Source organism: Lampetra fluviatilis, chromosome 66 (genome assembly GCF_964198595.1).
Source record: "Lampetra fluviatilis chromosome 66, kcLamFluv1.1, whole genome shotgun sequence".
NCBI classification, from domain to species: Eukaryota; Metazoa; Chordata; class Hyperoartia; order Petromyzontiformes; family Petromyzontidae; genus Lampetra; species Lampetra fluviatilis.
In genome coordinates this window covers 2,733,722-2,757,011 of record NC_136340.1, presented here as the reverse complement: position 1 = coordinate 2,757,011, position 23,290 = coordinate 2,733,722, and the positions used below count along the sequence as shown (strand labels likewise).

Genomic DNA, 23,290 nt, shown 5'->3' with positions numbered 1-23,290 from the left:
GAGTGTGTGTGTGTATGTATGTGTGTGTGAGTGTGTGTGTGTCTGTGTGTGTGTGAGTGTGTGTGTGTCTGTGTGTGTGTGAGTGTGTGTGTGTCTGTGTGTGTGTGAGTGTGTGTGTGTCTGTGTGTGTGTCTGAGTGTGTGTGTGTGTGTCTGTGTGTGTGTCTGTGTGTGTGTCTGTGTGTGTGTCTGTGTGTGTGTCTGTGTGTGTGTGTCTGTGAGTGTGTCTGTGTGTGTGTGTCTGTGTGTGTGTGAGTGTGTGTGTGTCTCAGAACTTCCCCTTCTACTACCACCTGGTGGCGGCGCCGTCCAAGCCCAAGAGCGGCGGCCGTGGGGATCGCGACCGTCCACGGGACCCCAGCGACGAGTTCTACGAAGCACTCAGAGACCTCAAGATCAGCTGGCTGGGGAAGTGAGTGGCTGGGTGGGTGGGTGGGTGAGTGGGTGGGTGGGTGAGTGGGTGGGTGGGTGGGTAGGTGAGTGGGTGGTGAGTGGGTGGGGTGGGTGGGTGAGTGGGTGGGTGGGTGGGTGGGGAGTGGGTGGGTGGGTGAGTGGGTGGCTGGGTGGGTGGGTGAGTGGGTGAGTGGCTGGCTGGGTGGGTGGGTGAGTGGGTGGGTGGGTGAGTGGGTGAGTGGGTGGGTGAGTGGGTGAGTGGCTGGGTGGGTGAGTGGGTGAGTAGCTGGGTGGGTGGGTGGGTGTGTGGGTGAGTGGCTGGCTGGGTGGGTGGGTGGGTGGGTGAGTGGGTGGGTGGGTGAGTGAGTGAGTGAGTGGGTGGGTGGGGTGGGTGAGTGGGTGGGTGGGTGAGTGGCTGGGTGGGTGGGTGAGTGGGTGAGTGGGTGGGTGGGTGAGTGAGTGAGTGAGTGGGTGGGTGGGTGGGTGGGTGGGTGAGTGGGTGGGTGGGTGAGTGGGTGGGTGGGTGGGTGAGTGGGTGGGTGAGTGGGTGAGTGGCTGGGTGGGTGGGTGGGTGAGTGGGTGAGTGGCTGGCTGGGTGGGTGGGTGAGTGGGTGGGTGGGTGGGTGAGTGGGTGAGTGGGTGGGTGGGTGAGTGGGTGAGTGGGTGGGTGGGTGAGTGGGTGGGTGGGTGAGTGGGTGGGTGGGTGGGTGGGTGGGTGGTGGGTGGGTGGGTGTGGGTGAGTGGGTGGGTGGGTGGGTGGGTGGGTGAGTGGGTGGGTGGGTGGGTGGGTGGGTGGGTGGGTGAGTGGGTGGGTGGGTGGGTGAGTGGGTGGGTTGGTGGGTGAGTGGGTGGGTGGGGTGAGTGGGTGGGTGGGTGAGTGGGTGGGTGAGTGGGTGAGTGGCTGGTGGGTGGGTGGGTGAGTGGGTGAGTGGCTGGCTGGGTGGGTGGGTGAGTGGCTGGCTGGGTGGGTGGGTGAGTGGGTGGGTGGGTGGGTGAGTGGGTGGGTGGGTGGGTGGGTGGGTGGGTGAGTGGGTGGGTGGGTGAGTGGTTGGGTGGGTGGGTGAGTGGCTGGGTGGGTGGGTGAGTGGGTGAGTGGGTGGGTGGGTGAGTGAGTGGGTGGGTGGGTGAGTGGGTGGGTGGGTGGGTGAGTGGGTGGGTGGGTGAGTGGGTGGGTGGGTGAGTGGGTGGGTGAGTGGGTGGGTGGGTGGGTGAGTGGGTGAGTGGCTGGCTGGGTGGGTGGGTGAGTGGGTGGGTGGGTGGGTGGGTGAGTGGGGTGGGTGGGTGGTGGGTGAGTGGGTGGGTGGGTGAGTGGGTGGGTGGGTGGGTGGGTGGGTGAGTGAGTGGGTGGGTGGGTGGGTGAGTGGGTGGGTGGGTGGGTGGGTGAGTGGGTGGGTTGGTGAGTGGGTGGGTGGGTGAGTGGGGTGGGTGGGTGAGTGGGTGGGTGGGTGAGTGGGTGGGTGGGTGAGTGGGTGGGTGGGTGGGTGGGTGGGTGAGTGGGTGAGTGGGTGGGTGGCTGGGTGGGTGGGTGGGTGAGTGGGTGAGTGGCTGGCTGGGTGGGTGGGTGAGTGGGTGGGTGGGTGAGTGGGTGAGTGGGTGAGTGGCTGGGTGGGTGGGTGGGTGAGTGGGTGAGTGGCTGGGTGGGTGGGTGGGTGTGTGGGTGAGTGGCTGGCTGGGTGGGTGGGTGGGTGAGTGGGTGGGTGAGTGAGTGAGTGGGTGGGTGAGTGAGTGAGTGAGTGGGTGGGTGGGTGGGTGGGTGAGTGGGTGGGTGGGTGGGTGAGTGGCTGGGTGGGTGGGTGAGTGGCTGGGTGGGTGGGTGGGTGAGTGGGTGAGTGGGTGGGTGGGTGAGTGAGTGGGTGGGTGGGTGAGTGGGTGGGTGGGTGGGTGAGTGGGTTGGTGGGTGGGTGGGTGGGTGAGTGGGTGGGTGGGTGGGGTGAGTGGGTGGGTGGGTGAGTGGGTGGGTGAGTGGGTGAGTGGCTGGGTGGGTGGGTGAGTGGGTGAGTGGCTGGCTGGGTGGGTGGGTGAGTGGGTGGGTGGGTGGGTGGGTGAGTGGGTGGGTGGGTGGGTGGGTGAGTGGGTGGGTGAGTGAGTGGGTGGGTGGGTGGGTGGGTGGGTGAATGGGTGGGGTGGGTGGGTGGGTGGGTGAGTGGGTGGGTGGGTGGGTGAGTGGGTGAGTGGCTGGCTGGCTGGGTGGGTGGGTGAGTGGGTGAGTGGCTGGGTGGGTGGGTGAGTGGGTGGGTGGGTGAGTGGGTGGGTGGGTGGGTGAGTGGCTGGGTGGGTGGGTGAGTGGGGTGGATGGGTGAGTGGGGTGGGTGGGTGGGTGGGTGGGTGAGTGGGTGGGGTGGGTGGGTGAGTGGGTGGGTGGGTGGGTGAGTGGGTGGGTGGGTGGGTGGGTGAGTGGGTGGGTGGGTGGGTGAGTGGGTGGGTGGGTGGGTGAGTGGGTGGGTGAGTGGGTGGGTGGGTGAGTGGGTGGGTGAGTGGGTGGGTGAGTGGCTGGCTGGGGAAGTGAGTGGCTGGGTGGGTGGGTGAGTGGGTGGGTGGGTGAGTGGGTGGGTGGGTGGGTGGGTGAGTGGGTGGGTGGGTGGGTGGGGGGGTGGGTGGGTGGGGGGCTGGGTGGGTGGGGGGGTGGGTGGGTGGGGGGCTGGGTGGGTGGGTGGGGGGCTGGGTGGGTGGGTGGGTGAGTGGGTGGGTGAGTGAGTGGCTGGCTGGGGAAGTGAGTGGCTGAGTGGGTGGGTGAGTGAGTGGGTGGCTGGGTGGGTGGGTGAGTGGGTGGGTGGGTAGGTGGGTGAGTGAGTGGGTGGCTGGGTGGGTGGGTGGGTGGGTGGAGTGGGTGGGTGGGTGGGTGGGTGAGTGGCTGGCTGGGTGGGTGGGTGAGTGGGTGGGGTGAGTGAGTGAGTGAGTGGGTGGGTGGGTGGGTGGGTGGGTGAGTGGGTGGGTGGGTGAGTGAGTGAGTGAGTGGGTGGCTGGGTGGGTGGGTGGGTGAGTGGCTGGCTGGGTGGGTGGGTGAGTGGGTGGGGTGAGTGGCTGGGTGGGTGGGTGGGTGAGTGGGTGGGTGAGTGGGTGGGTGGGTGAGTGGGTGGGTGGGTAGGTGAGTGGGTGGGTGGGTGGGTGAGTGAGTGGGTGGGTGAGTGGGTGGGTGGGTGAGTGGGTGAGTGGGTGGGTGAGTGGGTGGGTGGGTGGGTGGGTGAGTGGGTGGGTGGGTGAGTGGGTGGGTGGGTGGGTGGGTGAGTGGGTGGGTGGGTGGGTGAGTGGGTGGGTGAGTGGGTGAGTGGGTGGGTGAGTGGGTGGGTGGGTGGGTGAGTGAGTGGGTGGGTGAGTGGGTGGGTGGGTGGGTGAGTGGGTGGGTTGGTGAGTGGGTGGGTGGGTGAGTGGGTGGGTGGGTGGGTGGGTGAGTGGGTGGGGTGAGTGGGTGGGTGGGTGGGTGAGTGAGTGGGTGGGTGAGTGGGTGAGTGGGTGGGTGAGTGGGTGGGTGGGTGGGTGGGTGAGTGAGTGGGTGGGTGGGTGAGTGGGTGGGTGGGTGAGTGGGTGGGGTTGGTGAGTGGGTGGGTGGGTGGGTGAGTGGGTGGGTGGGTGAGTATGTGGGTGGGTGGGTGAGTGGGTGGGTGGGTGAGTGGGTGAGTGGGTGGGTGGGTGAGTGAGTGGGTGGGTGGGTGGGTGGGTGAGTGGGTGGGTGGGTGGGTGAGTGGGTGAGTGGGGTGAGTGGGGTGGGTGGGTGAGTGGGTGGGTGGGTGAGTGAGTGAGTGAGTGGGTGGGTGGGTGGGTGGGTGAGTGGGTGGGTGGGGTGAGTGGCTGGCTGGGGAAGTGAGTGGCTGGGTGGGTGGGTGGGTGAGTGAGTGAGTGAGTGGGTGGGTGGGTGGGTGGGTGAGTGGGTCGGTGGGTGAGTGGCTGGCTGGGGAAGTGAGTGGCTGGGTGGGTGGGTGGGTCGGTGGGTGAGTGGGGTGGGTGGGTGAGTGGGTGAGTGGGTGGGTGGGTGAGTGAGTGGGTGGGTGGGTGGGTGGGTGAGTGGGTGGGTGAGTCGGTGGGTGGGTGGGTGGGTGAGTCGGTGGGTGGGTGGGTGAGTGGGTGAGTGGGTGGGGTGGGTGAGTGGGTGGGTGAGTGGGTGAGTGGGTGGGTGGGTGAGTGGGTGGGTGAGTGAGTGAGTGGGTTTGTGGGTGGGTGGGTGAGTGGGTGGGTGGGTGGGTGAGTGGCTGGCTGGGGAAGTGAGTGGCTGGGTGGGTGGGTGGGTGAGTGAGTGGGTGGGTGGGTGGGTGGGTGAGTGGGTGGGTGGGTGAGTGGCTGGCTGGGGAAGTGAGTGGCTGGGTGGGGTGGGTGAGTGGGTGGGTTGGTGAGTGGGTGGGTGGGTGAGTGAGTGGGTGGGTGGGTGGGTGGGTGAGTGGGTGGGTGGGTGAGTGGGTGGCTGGGGAAGTGAGTGGCTGGGTGGGTGGGTGGGTGAGTGAGTGGGTGGGTGGGTGGGTGAGTGGGTGGGTGAGTGAGTGAGTGGGTGGGTGGGTGGGTGGGTGGGTGGGTGAGTGGCTGGCTGGGGAAGTGAGTGGCTGGGTGGGTGGGTGGTGAGTGAGTGGGTGGGTGGGTGGGTGAGTGGCTGGGGTGGGTGGGTGGGTGAGTGGGTGGGTGGGTGAGTGGGTGAGTGGGTGGGTGAGTGAGTGGGTGGGTGGGTGGGTGGGTGAGTGGGTGGGTGGGTGGGTGGGTGAGTGGGTGGGTGAGTGAGTGAGTGGGTGTGGTGAGTGAGTGGGTGGGTGAGTGGGTGGGTGGGTGGGTGAGTGGGTGGGTGGGTGAGTGAGTGGGTGGGTGGGTGGGTGGGTGGGTGAGTGAGTGGGTGGGTGGGTGAGTGGGTGGGTGGGTGGGTGGGTGAGTGGAGTGAGTGGGTGGGTGAGTGGGTGGGTGGGTGAGTGGGTGGGTGAGTGGGTGGGTGGGTGGGTGGGTGAGTGGGTGGGTGGGTGAGTGGGTGGGTGGGTGGGTGGGTGGGTGGGTGAGTGGGTGGGTGGGTGGGTGGGTGGGTGAGTGGGTGGGTGAGTGGGTGAGTGGGTGGGTGGGTGGGTGAGTGGGTGGGTGGTGAGTGGGTGGGTGAGTGAGTGGGTGGGTGGTGAGTGAGTGGGTGGGTGGGTGGGTGGGTGGGTGGGTGGGTGAGTGGGTGGGTGGGTGGGTGAGTGGCTGGCTGGGGAAGTGAGTGGCTGGGTGGGTGGGTGGGTGAGTGAGTGAGTGGGTGGGTGAGTGGGTGGGTGGGTGGGTGAGTGGCTGGCTGGGGAAGTGAGTGGCTGGGTGGGTGGGTGAGTGGGTGGGTGGGTGGGTGAGTGGGTGGGTGGGTGGGTGGGTGAGTGAGTGGGTGGGTGAGTGGGTGAGTGGGTGGGTGGGTGAGTGGGTGGGTGAGTAGGTGAGTGGGTGGGTGGGTGAGTGGGTGGGTGAGTGAGTGAGTGGGTGGGTGGGTGGGTGGGTGGGTGGGTGAGTGGGTGGGTGGGTGGGTGAGTGGCTGGCTGGGGAAGTGAGTGGCTGGGTGGGTGGGTGGGTGAGTGAGTGAGTGAGTGGGTGGGTGGGTGGGTGGGTGGGTGAGTGGGTGGGTGGGTGGGTGAGTGGGCTGGCTGGGGAAGTGAGTGGCTGGGTGAGTGGGTGGGTGGGTGGGTGGGTGGGTGGGTGAGTGGGTGGGTGGGTGGGTGAGTGAGTGGGTGAGTGGGTGAGTGGGTGGGTGAGTGGGTGGTTGGGTGGGTGGGTGAGTGGGTGGGTGGGTGGGTGGGTGGGTGGGTGAGTGGGTGGGTGGGTGAGTGGGTGGGTGGGTGGGTGGGTGGGTGAGTGGGTGGGTGGGTGAGTGGGTGGGTGGGTGAGTGGGTGGGTGGGTGGGTGAGTGGGTGGGTGGGTGGGTGAGTGGCTGGCTGGGGAAGTGAGTGGCTGGGTGGGTGGGTGGGTGAGTGAGTGAGTGGGTGGGTGGGTGGGTGAGTGGGTGGGTGGATGGGTGAGTGGCTGGCTGGGGAAGTGAGTGGCTGGGTGGGTGGGTGAGTGGGTGAGTGGGTGGGTGGGTGAGTGGGTGGGTGGGTGGGTGGGTGAGTGAGTGAGTGGGTGGGTGGGTGGGTGAGTGGGTGGGTGGATGGGTGAGTGGCTGGCTGGGGAAGTGAGTGGCTGGGTGGGTGGGTGAGTGGGTGAGTGGGTGGGTGGGTGAGTGGGTGGGTGGGTGGGTGGGGTGAGTGGGTGGGTGGGTGGGTGGGTGAGTGAGTGGGTGAGCGTGCGGGTGAGCGAGCGTGTGGGCGAGCGTGTGGGCGAGCGTGTGGGCGAGCGAGTGAGTGGGTGAGCGTGTGGGTGAGCGTGTGGGTGAGCGTGCGTGTGCGTGCCAGGCTGGGTGTCGCCAGCAGTGCCCTCTACGAGGAGCTGAAGGTCGACTTCCCGGCTCACCTCCCACTCCACCTCGCTCGCCTCCAGCAGCTCGACTCCGCTGACAAGGTAGCACCCTCACCACGCTCCTCACCACCACGCTCACCACACTCACCACGCTCACCACCACCCTCACCACCACTACACTCACCACTACACTCACCATCCTCACCACTACTACACTCACCACACTCACCACACTCACCACCATCCTCACCACCACTACACTCACCACACTCACCACACTCACCACCACCCTCACCACCACTACACTCACCACACTCCTCACCACCACGCTCACCACACTCACCACGCTCACCACCACTACACTCACCATCCTCACCACTACTACACTCACCACACTCACCACACTCACCACCATCCTCACCACCACTACACTCACCACACTCACCACACTCACCACCATCCTCACCACCACTACACTCACCATACTCCTCACCACCACGCTCACCACACTCACCACGCTCACCACCACTACACTCACCACCCTCACCACCACCACACTCACCACCACACTCACCACACTCACCACCACACTCACCACCACACTCACCACACTCACCACCACACTCACCACCACACTCACCACCACACTCACCACCACACTCACCACCACACTCACCACACTCACCACCACACTCACCACCACACTCACCACCACACTCACCACCACACTCACCACCACACTCACCACCACACTCACCACCACACTCACCACCACACTCACCACCACACTCACCACACTCACCACCACACTCACCACCACACTCACCACCACACTCACCACCACACTCACCACACTCACCACCACACTCACCACCACACTCACCACCACACTCACCACCACACTCACCACCACACTCACCACACTCACCACCACACTCACCACCACACTCACCACCACACTCACCACCACACTCACCACCACACTCACCACCACACTCACCACCACACTCACCACCACACTCACCACCACACTCACCACCACACTCACCACACTCACCACCACCCTCACCACCACTACACTCACCACACTCCTCACCACCACGCTCACCACACTCACCACGCTCACCACCACTACACTCACCACCCTCACCACCACCACACTCACCACCACACTCACCACACTCACCACCACACTCACCACCACACTCACCACCACACTCACCACACTCACCACCACACTCACCACCACACTCACCACCACACTCACCACCACACTCACCACCACACTCACCACACTCACCACCACACTCACCACCACACTCACCACCACACTCACCACCACACTCACCACCACACTCACCACCACACTCACCACACTCACCACCACACTCACCACCACACTCACCACCACACTCACCACACTCACCACCACACTCACCACCACACTCACCACCACACTCACCACCACACTCACCACCACACTCACCACCACACTCACCACCACACTCACCACCACACTCACCACCATCCTCACCACCACACTCACTAACACACTCACCACCACACTCACCACCATCCTCACCACCACACTCACCACCACACTCACCACCACACTCACCACCACACTCACCACCACCACACTCACCACCATCCTCACCACCACACTCACCACCACACTCACCACCATCCTCACCACCACACTCACCACCATCCTCACCACCACACTCACCACCACACTCACCACCACACTCACCACCACACTCACCACACTCACCACCACACTCACCACACTCACCACCACACTCACCACACTCACCACCACCACACTCACCACCATCCTCACCACCACACTCACTAACACACTCACCACCACACTCACCACACTCACCACCACTACACTCACCACACTCCTCACCACACTCCTCACCACACTCACCACCATCCTCACCACTACACTCACTAACACACTCACCACCACACTCACCACACTCCTCACCACACTCACCACCATCTTCACCACTACACTCACCACCATCCTCACCACTACACTCACTAACACACTCACCACTACACTCACCACCACACTCACCACTCACACTCACCACCACTACACTCACCACCACACTCACCACACTCACCACCACACTCACCACACTCCTCACCACACTCCTCACCACACTCACCACCATCCTCACCACTACACTCACTAACACACTCACCACCACTACACTCACCACCACACTCACCACACTCCTCACCACACTCACCACCATCCTCACCACTACACTCACTAACACACTCACCACCACACTCACCACACTCCTCACCACACTCACCACCATCCTCACCACTACACTCACTAACACACTCACCACCACACTCACCACACTCCTCACCACACTCACCACCATCCTCACCACTACACTCACCACCACACTCACCACCATCCTCACCACTACACTCACTAACACACTCACCACTACACTCACCACCACACTCACCACTCACACTCACCACCACTACACTCACCACCACACTCACCACTACACTCACCACCACACTCACCACTCACACTCACCACCACACTCACCACTACACTCACCACCATCCTCACCACTACACTCACCACCATCCTCACCACTACACTCACCACTACACTCACCACCACACTCACCACTACACTCACCACCATCCTCACCACTACACTCACCAACACACTCACCACTCACACTCACCACCATCCTCACCACCACACTCACTAACACACTCACCACCACACTCACCACCACACTCACCACCATCCTCACCACCACACTCACCACCATCCTCACCACCACACTCACTAACACACTCACCACTACTCTCACCACCACACTCACCACCATCCTCACCACCATCCTCACCACCACACTCACCACCACACTCACCACCATCCTCACCACCACACTCACTAACACACTCACCACTCACACTCACCACCACCACACTCACCACTATCCTCACCACCACACTCACCACCACACTCACTAACACCCTCACCACCACTACACTCACCACCACACTCACCACACTCACCACCACTACACTCACCACCACACTCACCACCACTACACTCACCACACTCCTCACCACACTCCTCACCACACTCACCACCATCCTCACCACTACACTCACTAACACACTCACCACCACACTCACCACACTCCTCACCACACTCACCACCATCCTCACCACTACACTCACTAACACACTCACCACCACACTCACCACACTCCTAACCACACTCACCACCATCCTCACCACTACACTCACTAACACACTCACCACCACACTCACCACCACACTCACCACCACACTCACCACCATCCTCACCACTACACTCACCACCACACTCACCACCATCCTCACCACCACACTCACTAACACACTCACCACCATCCTCACCACTACACTCACCACCACACTCACCACCACACTCACCACCACACTCACCACCACACTCACCACCACACTCACCACCACACTCACCACTACACTCACCACCACACTCACCACCATCCTCACCACTACACTCACCACCACACTCACCACTACACTCACCACCACACTCACCACCACACTCACCACCACACTCACCACTACACTCACCACCACACTCACCACCACACTCACTAACACACTCACCACCACACTCACCACCACACTCACCACCATCCTCACCACTACACTCACCACCACACTCACCACCACACTCACCACCATCCTCACCACCACACTCACCACCACACTCACTAACACACTCACCACCATCCTAACCACCACACTCACCACCACACTCACCACCACACTCACCACCACACTCACCACCACACTCACCACCACTCACCACCACACTCACCAACACACTCACCACCACACTCACCACACACTCACCACACTCACCACCACACTCACCACCACACTCACCACCACACTCACCACCACACTCACCACTACACTCACCACCACACTCACCACCACACTCACCACCACACTCACCACCACACTCACCACCACACTCACCACCACCACCCTCACCACCACCCTCACCACCACACTCACCACCACACTCACCACCACACTCACCACCACACTCACCACCACCACACTCACCACCACACTCACCACCATACTCACCACCACACTCACCACCACACTCACCACCACACTCACCACCACCACCCTCACCACCACCCTCACCACCACACTCACCACCACACTCACCACCACACTCACCACCACCACACTCACCACCACACTCACCACCACACTCACCACCACACTCACCACCACCACACTCACCACCACACTCACCACCACACTCACCACCACCACCCTCACCACCACCCTCACCACCACACTCACCACCACACTCACCACCACACTCACCACCACACTCACCCCCACACTCACCACCACACTCACCACCACCCTCACCACCACCCTCACCACCACCCTCACCACCACACTCACCACCACCACACTCACCACCACACTCACCCCCACACTCACCACCACACTCACCACCACCCTCACCACCACCCTCACCACCACACTCACCACCACACTCACCACCACACTCACCACCACACTCACCACCACCACACTCACCACCACACTCACCACCACACTCACCACCACACTCACCACCACACTCACCACCACACTCACCACCACCACACTCACCACCACACTCACCACCACACTCACTACCACACTCACCACCACACTCACCACCATCCTCACCACCACACTCACCACCACCCTCACCACCACCCTCACCACCACACTCACCACCACACTCACCACCACACTCACCACCACACTCACCACCACCACACTCACCACCACACTCACCACCACACTCACCACCACACTCACCACCACACTCACCACCACACTCACCACCACACTCACCACCACCCTCACCACCACACTCACCACCACCACACTCACCACCACACTCACCACCACCACACTCACCACCACACTCACCACCACCCTCACCACCACCCTCACCACCACACTCACCACCACACTCACCACCACACTCACCACCACACTCACCACCACCACACTCACCACCACACTCACCACCACACTCACCACCACACTCACCACCACACTCACCACCACACTCACCACCACACTCACCACCACCACACTCACTACCACACTCACCACCACACTCACCACCATCCTCACCACCACACTCACCACCACACTCACCACCACACTCACCACCACCACACTCACCACCACACTCACCACCACCCTCACCACCACACTCACCACCACACTCACCACCACACTCACCACCACACTCACCACCACACTCACCCCCACACTCACCACTACACTCACCACCACACTCACCACCATCCTCACCACCACACTCACCACCACCCTCACCACCACACTCACCACCACACTCACCACCACACTCACCACCACACTCACCACCATCCTCACCACTACACTCACCACCACACTCACCACTACACTCACCACCACACTCACCACCACACTCACCACCACACTCACCACTACACTCACTAACACACTCACCACCACACTCACCACTACACTCACCACCACACTCACCACCACACTCACTAACACACTCACCACCACACTCACCACCACACTCACCACCATCCTCACCACTACACTCACCACCACACTCACCACCACACTCACCACCATCCTCACCACCATCCTCACCACTACACTCACTAACACACTCACCCACCATCCTCACCACTACACTCACCACCACACTCACCACCATCCTCACCACTACACTCACCACCACACTCACCACCATCCTCACCACCACACTCACTAACACACTCACCACCATCCTAACCACCACACTCACCACCACACTCACCACCACACTCACCACCACACTCACCACCACACTCACCACCACACTCACCAACACACTCACCACCACACTCACCACCACACTCACCACCACACTCACCACCCACACTCACCACCACACTCACCACCACACTCACCACTACACTCACCACCACACTCACCACCACACTCACCACCACACTCACCACCACACTCACCACCACACTCACCACCACCACACTCACCACCACACTCACCACCACCACACTCACCACCACACTCACCACCACCACACTCACCACCACACTCACCACCACCACACTCACCACCACACTCACCACCACACTCACCACCACACTCACCACCACACTCACCACCACTCACCACCACACTCACCACCACACTCACCACCACTACACTCACCACCACACTCACCACCACACTCACCACCACACTCACCACCACACTCACCACCACACTCACCACCACACTCACCACCACACTCACCACCACACTCACCACTACACTCACCACCACACTCACCACCACTACACTCACCACCACACTCACCACCACACTCACCACCACACTCACCACTACACTCACCACCACACTCACCACCGCACTCACCACCACACTCACCACCACCACACTCACCACCGCACTCACCACCACACTCACCACCACTACACTCACCACCACACTCACCACCACACTCACCACTACACTCACCACCACCCTCACCACCACTACACTCACCACCACACTCACCACCACACTCACCACTCCACTCACCACCACACTCACCACCACTACACTCACCACCACACTCACCACCACACTCACCACCACTACACTCACCACCACACTCACCACCACACTCACCACCACCACACTCACCACCACACTCACCACCCACACTCACCACCACACTCACCACCACTACACTCACCACCACACTCACCACCCCACACTCACCACCACACTCACCACCACACTCACCACCACCACACTCACCACCACACTCACCACCACACTCACCACCACACTCACCACCACACTCACCACCACACTCACCACCACACTCACCACCACACTCACCACCACACTCACCACCACACTCACCACCACACTCACCACCTACACTCACCACTACACTCACCACCACACTCACCACCACACTCACCACCACACTCACCACCACACTCACCACCACACTCACCACCACACTCACCACCACACACTCACCACCACACTCACCACCACACTCACCACTACACTCACCACCACCCTCACCACCACCTACACTCACCACCACACTCACCACCACACTCACCACTCACTCACCACCACACTCACCACCACTACACTCACCACCACACTCACCACCACTACACTCACCACCACACTCACCACCACACTCACCACCACCACACTCACCACCACACTCACCACCACACTCACCACCACACTCACCACTACACTCACCACTACACTCACCACCACACTCACCACCACACTCACCACCACACTCACCACTACCTCACCACCACACTCACCACCACACTCACCACTACACTCACCACTACACTCACCACCACACTCACCACCACACTCACCACCACACTCACCACCACACTCACCACCACACTCACCACTACACTCACCACTACACTCACCACCACACTCACCACCACACTCACCACCACACTCACCACCACACTCACCACCACCACACTCACCACCACACTCACCACCACTACACTCACCACCACACTCACCACCACCCTCACCACCACTACACTCACCACCACACTCACCACCACACTCACCACTCACTCACCACCACACTCACCACCACACTCACCACTACACTCACCACCACACTCACCACCACACTCACCACTACACTCACCACTACACTCACCACCACACTCACCACCACACTCACCACCACACTCACCACCACACTCACCACCACACTCACCACTACACTCACCACTACACTCACCACCACACTCACCACCACACTCACCACCACACTCACCACCACACTCACCACCACACTCACCACCACCACACTCACCACCACACTCACCACCACTACACTCACCACCACACTCACCACCACACTCACCACCACACTCACCACTACACTCACCACTACACTCACCACCACACTCACCACCACACTCACCACCACACTCACCACCACACTCACCACCACACTCACCACCACACTCACCACCACACTCACCACCACACTCACCACCACACTCACCACCACACTCACCACCACACTCACCACCACACTCACCACCACACTCACCACCACACTCACCACCACACTCACCACCACACTCACCACCACCACACTCACCACCACACTCACCACCACTACACTCACCACCACACTCACCACCACCCTCACCACCACTACACTCACCACCACACTCACCACCACACTCACCACCACACTCACCACTCACTCACCACCACACTCACCACCACACTCACCACTACACTCACCACCACACTCACCACCACACTCACCACTACACTCACCACTACACTCACCACCACACTCACCACCACACTCACCACCACACTCACCACCACACTCACCACCACACTCACCACTACACTCACCACTACACTCACCACCACACTCACCACCACACTCACCACCACACTCACCACCACACTCACCACCACCACACTCACCACCACACTCACCACCACTACACTCACCACCACACTCACCACCACCACACTCACCACCACACTCACCACCACTACACTCACCACCACACTCACCACCACTACACTCACCACCACACTCACCACCACACTCACCACCACTACACTCACCACCACACTCACCACCACACTCACCACTACACTCACCACCACACTCACCACCACACTCACCACCACACTCACCACCACACTCACCACCACACTCACCACCACACTCACCACCACACTCACCACCACACTCACCACCACACTCACCACCACACTCACCACCACACTCACCACCACACTCACCACCACACTCACCACCACACTCACCACCACACTCACCACCACACTCACCACCACACTCACCACCACACTCACCACCACACTCACCACCACTACACTCACCACTACACTCACCACCACACTCACCACCACACTCACCACCACACTCACCACCACACTCACCACCACACTCACCACCACACTCACCACCATCATCACCTTCACCACCCTCACCACCACCGATGGTAACAACAATGATAACGATGGTAACGACGATGGTAACGATGGTAACGACGATGGTAACGATGGTAACGACGATGCCCCGCCCCCCCGCTAGGAGCGTGTCCATCGTCTGGGCGAGGTGGTGGCGTCTTGTGACCTCGTGCTGTCTATGATGACGATGTTAACGATGGTAACGACGGTAACGATGGTAACGACGATAACGATGGTAACGACGATGCCCCGCCACCCCGCTAGGAGCGTGTCCAGCGTCTGGGCGAGGTGGTGGCGGCCTGTGACCTCGTGCTGTCTATGATGACGATGTTAACGATGGTAACGACGGTAACGATGATAACGATGGTAACGACGATGCCCCGCCCCCCCGCTAGGAGCGTGTCCAGCGTCTGGGCGAGGTGGTGGCGGCCTGTGACCTCGTCCTGTCGCTGGTCGACCGCGTCGCCCTCTCATCCTTCTTCGGCCTCAAGAACGATGCTCGGCCCGAAGCCTCGGCCCTCAAGAGGTCAGGGGTCACCGTGGGGTCGTGTCGGTCGCTGGGGTCACCGTGGGGGTCATGTCGGTCGCTGGGGTCACGGTGGGGGTCATGTCGGTCGCCGGGGTCACGATGGGGGTCGGTCGCTGGGGTCACCGTGGGTCATGTCGGTCTCTGGGGTCACCGTGGGTCGTGTCGGTCTCTGGGGTCACCGTGGGTCATGTCGGTCACTGGGGTCACCATGGGTCGTGTCGGTCGCTGGGGTCACGATGGGGGTCGGTCGCTGGGGTCACCGTGGGTCATGTCGGTCTCTGGGGTCACCGTGGGTCGTGTCGGTCTCTGGGGTCACCGTGGGTCATGTCGGTCACTGGGGTCACCATGGGTCGTGTCGGTCACTGGGGTCACCGTGGGTCGTGTCGGTCGCTGGGGTCACCGTGGGTCATGTCGGTCACTGGGGTCACCGTGAGTCGTGTCGGTCGCTGGGGTCACCGTGGGTCGTGTCGGTCTCTGGGGTCCCCGTGGGTCGTGTTGGTCCCTGGGGTCACCGTGGGTCATGTCGGTCGCTGGGGTCACCATGGGTCGTGTCGGTCGCTGGGGTCACCATGGGTCGTGTCGGTCGCTGGGGTCACCGTGGGTCATGTCGGTCGCTGGGGTCACCGTGGGTCGTGTCGGTCGCTGGGGTCACCGTGGGTCATGTCGGTCGCTGGGGTCACCGTGGGTCATGTCGGTCGCTGGGGTCACCGTGGGTCGTGTTGGTCCCTGGGGTCACCATGGGTCGTGTCGGTCGCTGGGGTCACCGTGGGTCATGTCGGTCGCTGGGGTCACCGTGAGTCGTGTCGGTCGCTGAGGTCACCGTGGGTCGTGTCGGTCTCTGGGGTCCCCGTGGGTCGTGTCGGTCCCTGGGGTCACCGTGGGTCATGTCGGTCGCTGGGGTCACCGTGGGTCATGTCGGTCGCTGGGGTCACCATGGGTCGTGTCGGTCGCTGGGGTCACCATGGGTCGTGTCGGTCGCTGGGGTCACCGTGGGTCATGTCGGTCGCTGGGGTCACCGTGAGTCGTGTCGGTCGCTGAGGTCACCGTGGGTCGTGTCGGTCTCTGGGGTCCCCGTGGGTCGTGTTGGTCCCTGGGGTCACCGTGGGTCATGTCGGTCGCTGGGGTCACCGTGGGTCATGTCGGTCGCTGGGGTCACCGTGGGTCGTGTCGGTCGCTGGGGTCACCGTGGGTGATGTCGGTCGCTGGGGTCACCGTGGGTCATGTCGGTCTCTGGGGTCACCGTGGGTCATGTCGGTCGCTGGGGTCACCGTGGGTCATGTCGGTCCCTGGGGTCACCGTGGGTCATGTCGGTCTCTGGGGTCACCGTGGGTCATGTCGGTTGCTGGGGTCACCGTGGGTCGTGTCGGTCGCTGGGGTCACCATGGGTCGTGTCGGTCGCTGGGGTCACCGTGGGTCGTGTCGGTCGCTGGGGTCACCGTGGGTCGTGTCGGTCGCTGGGGTCACCGTGGGTCATGTCGGTCCCTGGGGTCACCGTGGGTCATGTCGGTCTCTGGGGTCACCGTGGGTCATGTCGGTCGCTGGGGTCACCATGGGTCGTGTCGGTCGCTGGGGTCACCATGGGTCGTGTCGGTCGCTGGGGTCACCGTGGGTCATGTCGGTCGCTGGGGTCACCGTGAGTCGTGTCGGTCGCTGGGGTCACCGTGGGTCGTGTCGGTCTCTGGGGTCCCCGTGGGTCGTGTTGGTCCCTGGGGTCACCGTGGGTCATGTCGGTCGCTGGGGTCACCGTGGGTCGTGTCGGTCGCTGGGGTCACCGTGGGTCATGTCGGTCGCTGGGGTCACCGTGGGTCATGTCGGTCTCTGGGGTCACCGTGGGTCGTGTCGGTCGCTGGGGTCACCGTGGGTCATGTCGGTCCCTGGGGTCACCGTGGGTCATGTCGGTCTCTGGGGTCACCGTGGGTCATGTCGGTCGCTGGGGTCACCGTGGGTCGTGTCGGTCGCTGGGGTCACCGTGGGTCATGTCGGTCGCTGGGGTCACCGTGGGTCATGTCGGTCGCTGGGGTCACCGTGGGTCGTGTCGGTCGCTGGGGTCACCGTGGGTCGTGTCGGTCGCTGGGGTCACTGTGGGTCATGTCGGTCACTGGGGTCACCATGGGTCATGTCGGTCGCTGGGGTCACCGTGGGTCGTGTCGGTCGCTGGGGTCACCGTGGGTCATGTCGGTCGCTGGGGTCACTGTGGGTCATGTCGGTCTCTGGGGTCACCGTGGGTCGTGTCGGTCTCTGGGGTCACCGTGGGTCATGTCGGTCTCTGGGGTCACTGTGGGTCATGTCGGTCTCTGGGGTCACCATGGGTCATGTCGGTCGCTGGGGTCACCGTGGGTCATGTCGGTCGCTGGGGTCACCGTGGGTCGTGTCGGTCGCTGGGGTCACCATGGGTCATGTCGGTCACTGGGGTCACCGTGGGTCGTGTCGGTCACTGGGGTCACCATGGGTCGTGTCGGTCGCTGGGGTCACCGTGGGTCGTGTCGGTCACTGGGGTCACCGTGGGTCGTGTCGGTCACTGGGGTCACCATGGGTCGTGTCGGTCGCTGGGGTCACCGTGGGTCGTGTCGGTCGCTGGGGTCACCGTGGGTCGTGTTGGTGGGGGGGTTGTTGTTGTGCCGATTGTCGTGGTTGATTTGGTTGTTGTGATCGTTGTGGTGGTTGTGGTGGTTAACCTGGTTGTTGTCATGGTGGTTGTTGTGTGTTGATGTGATTGTTGTGATTGATTTGGTTGTTGTGGTTAACATGGTTGTTGTCATGGTGATTGTTGTGGTTGATGTGATTTTTGTGGTTGATTTGGTTGTTGTGGTGGTTGTGTTGGTTAACCTGGTTGTTGTGGTTGTTGTTGTGGTTGTTGTGGTGGTTGTGGTGGTTGTGGTGGTTGTGGTGGTTGTGTTGGTTAACCTGGTTGTTGTTGTGGTTGTTGTTGTGGTGGTTGTGGTTGTTGTGGTGGTTGTGGTGGTTGTGTTGGTTAACCTGGCTGTTGTTGTGGTTGTTGTTGTGGTGGTTGTGGTTGTTGTGGTGGTTGTGGTGGTTGTGGTGGTTAACCTGGTTGTTGTGGTTGTTGTTGTTGTGGTTGTGGTTGTTGTTGTTGTGGTGGTTGTGGTTGTTGTGGTGGTTGTGGTGGTTGTGTTGGTTAACCTGGTTGTGGTGGTTGTGGTTGTTGTGGTGGTTGTGGTGGTTAACCTGGTTGTTGTCGTGGTTGTTGTTGTGGTGGTTGTGCTTGTTGTGGTGGTTGTGGTGGTTGTGTTGGTTAACCTGGTTGTTGTGGTTGTTGTTGTGGTGGTTGTGTTGGTTAACCTGGTTGTTGGGGTGGTTGTGGTGGTTGTGTTGGTTAACCTGGTTGTTGTCGTGGTTGTTGTTGTGGTGGTTGTGGTTGTCGTGGTTGTTGTTGTGGTTGTGGTTGTTGTGGTGGTTGTGGTGGTTGTGTTGGTTAACCTGGTTGTTGTCGTGGTTGTTGTTGTGGTGGTTGTGGTTGTCGTGGTTGTTGTTGTGGTTGTGGTTGTTGTGGTGGTTGTGGTGGTTGTGTTGGTTAACCTGGTTGTTGTCGTGGTTGTTGTTGTGGTGGTTGTGGTTGTCGTGGTTGTTGTTGTGGTTGTGGTTGTTGTGGTGGTTGTGGTGGTTGTGTTGGTTAACCTGGTTGTTGTCGTGGTTGTTGTCGTGGTGGTTGTGGTGTCAATTCTAGATTTGAAGCTTCCGTGACTGCAAGGGTTCATATTCTTAGATTTTTTTCGGTCAAGTCACCACGTAGGTAAAACATTAAAATCAATAAAAGTAAAATAAAAAACAAAATAAAAGTCACGACGTAGGTAAAACATTAAAATCAATAAAAGTAAAATAAAAAACAAAATAAAAGTCACGACGTAGGTAAAACATTAAAATCAATAAAAGTAAAATAAAAAACAAAATAAAAGTCACCACGTAGGTAAAACATTAAAATCAATAAAAGTAAAATAAAAAGCAAAATAAAAGTCACCACGTAGGTAAAACATTAAAATCAATAAAAGTAAAATAAAAAACAAAATAAAAGTCACGACGTAGGTAAAAATTTAAAATCAATAAAAGTAAAATAAAAAATAAAATAAAAGTCACGACGTAGGTAAAAAATTAAAATCAATAAAAGTAAAATAAAAAACAAAATAAAAGTCACGACGTAGGTAAAACATTAAAATCAATAAAAGTAAAATAAAAAACAAAATAAAAGTCACGACGTAGGTAAAACATTAAAATCAATAAAAGTAAAATAAAAAACAAAATAAAAGTCACCACGTAGGTAAAACATTAAAATCAATAAAAGTAAAATAAAAAACAAAATAAAAGTCACGACGTAGGTAAAAAATTAAAATCAATAAAAGTAAAATAAAAAACAAAATAAAAGTCACGACGTAGGTAAAAAATTAAAATCAATAAAAGTAAAATAAAAAACAAAATAAAAGTCACGACGTAGGTAAAACATTAAAATCAATAAAAGTAAAATAAAAAATAAAATAAAAGTCACGACGTAGGTAAAAAATTAAAATCAATAAAAGTAAAATAAAAAACAAAATAAAAGTCACGACGTAGGTAAAAAATTAAAATCAATAAAAGTAAAATAAAAAACAAAATAAAAGTCACGACGTAGGTAAAACATTAAAATCAATAAAAGTAAAATAAAAAACAAAATAAAAGTCACGACGTAGGTAAAAAATTAAAATCAATAAAAGTAAAATAAAAAACAAAATAAAAGTCACGACGTAGGTAAAAAATTAAAATCAATAAAAGTAAAATAAAAAATAAAATAAAAGTCACGACGTAGGTAAAAAATTAAAATCAATAAAAGTAAAATAAAAAACAAAATAAAAGTCACGACGTAGGTAAAAAATTAAAATCAATAAAAGTAAAATAAAAAACAAAATAAAAGTCACGACGTAGGTAAAACATTAAAATCAATAAAAGTAAAATAAAAAACAAAATAAAAGTCACGACGTAGGTAAAAAATTAAAATCAATAAAAGTAAAATAAAAAACAAAATAAAAGTCACGACGTAGGTAAAAAATTAAAATCAATAAAAGTAAAATAAAAAATAAAATAAAAGTCACGACGTAGGTAAAAAATTAAAATCAATAAAAGTAAAATAAAAAACAAAATAAAAGTCACGACGTAGGTAAAACATTAAAATCAATAAAAGTAAAATAAAAAACAAAATAAAAGTCACGACGTAGGTAAAAAATTAAAATCAATAAAAGTAAAATAAAAAACAAAATAAAAGTCACGACGTAGGTAAAAAATTAAAATCAATAAAAGTAAAATAAAAAACAAAATAAAAGTCACGACGTAGGTAAAACATTAAAATCAATAAAAGTAAAATAAAAAACAAAATAAAAGTCACGACGTAGGTAAAACATTAAAATCAATAAAAGTAAAATAAAAAACAAAATAAAAGTCACGACGTAGGTAAAAAATTAAAATCAATAAAAGTAAAATAAAAAACAAAATAAAAGTCACGACGTAGGTAAAAAATTGAAATCAATAAAAGTAAAATAAAGAATAAAATAAAAGTCACCACGTAGGTAAAAAATTTAAATCAATAAAAGTAAAATAAAAAACTAAATAAAAGTTACGACGTAGGTAAAAAATTAAAATCAATAAAAGTAAAATAAAAAACAAAATAAAAGCCACGACGTAGGTAAAAAATTAAAATCAATAAAAGTAAAATAAAAAGCAAAATAAAAGTCACGACGTAGGTAAAAAATTAAAATCAATAAAAGTAAAATAAAAAACTAAATAAAAGTTACGACGTAGGTAAAAAATTAAAATCAATAAAAGTAAAATGAAAAATAAAATAAAAGTCACGACGTAGGTAAAAAATTAAAATCAATAAAAGTAAAATAAAAAGCAAAATAAAAGTCACGACGTAGGTAAAACATTAAAATCAATAAAAGTAAAATAAAAAGCAAAATAAAAGTCACGACGTAGGTAAAACATTAAAATCAATAAAAGTAAAATAAAAAACAAAATAAAAGTCACGACGTTTCGGAGGCAACACAAGCTTCCACCTGAAGACGGAGACTTGTGTTGCCTCCGAAACGTCGTGACTTTTTATTTTATTTTACTTTTATTAATTTTAATGTTTGTATATGTATACTGGTTGAGGGTGGGACGAGCCAAGGTAGGCCCCTGAATATTATAAAAAAAAATTTCAAAAATAAAATAATTTCCAGGGGCCTACCTTGGCTCCTGCCACCCTCAACCAGTATATACACAAGGACTGTTTTATTGGAATTTTTCATTCACTTGATACAGCTATCGTGCTGTGACGGTTCCACCTGAAGACGGAGACTTGTGTTGCCTCCGAAACGTCGTGATTTTTATTATTTTTTTTAAATTTTGATGTTTTACCTACGTGACTTTACCGAAAAAAAACCTCAGAATATCTTAATTTTAGAACTTTCGTGACTGCAGGAATTATTATTTGGTTCTTTCGGTTAAGTCACGTCCAAAGATAAGATAATAAATTAAATGAAATAATAGAATACGACGTTTCGATTGCAACACAGGCAATCGTCATCATCAGGTATAATGAAATAGCGACATAACATCTAACCAGAAAACTTTCGACAGACATATTCGCAGACAGACATCACCAAGATACATACATAGCGGGAGCAACACAGGTGACAGAGAGGGGTGATCGTCTCTGTGGGGTGGCCTTAAATAGACAGAGGGGGGGGGGGGGGGGGATATGTGGTTGTGGTGGTTGTGGTGGTTGTGGTGGTGGTGGTGGTGGTGGCACAGTAGAGGGCACAGGTGGTGCATCAGCCAGTCATCTCGGTCATCTCAGTCAGTCGACCCGTGGCACCTGCTGGGTCTGCCCCGTGACCTCCTGCCAGCGGGCGTTCGACACTTCACGTGGCCTCAAGGTGCA

General features: G+C 56.7%; 1 protein-coding gene across 1 annotated transcript in view; it reads left to right on the top strand.

Annotated features, from left to right (window-relative positions):
• LOC144952171 (uncharacterized) overlaps window positions 1–23,290 on the top strand; it is a 54,334-nt gene that overhangs the window by 20,475 nt on the left and 10,569 nt on the right. Inside the window, exons 9-11 of the mRNA XM_078882573.1 lie at window positions 224–411; window positions 6,707–6,812; window positions 16,253–16,383. Coding sequence (XP_078738699.1) covers window positions 224–411; window positions 6,707–6,812; window positions 16,253–16,383 — 425 coding nt within the window. The remainder of the gene's footprint in view (window positions 1–223; window positions 412–6,706; window positions 6,813–16,252; window positions 16,384–23,290) is intronic.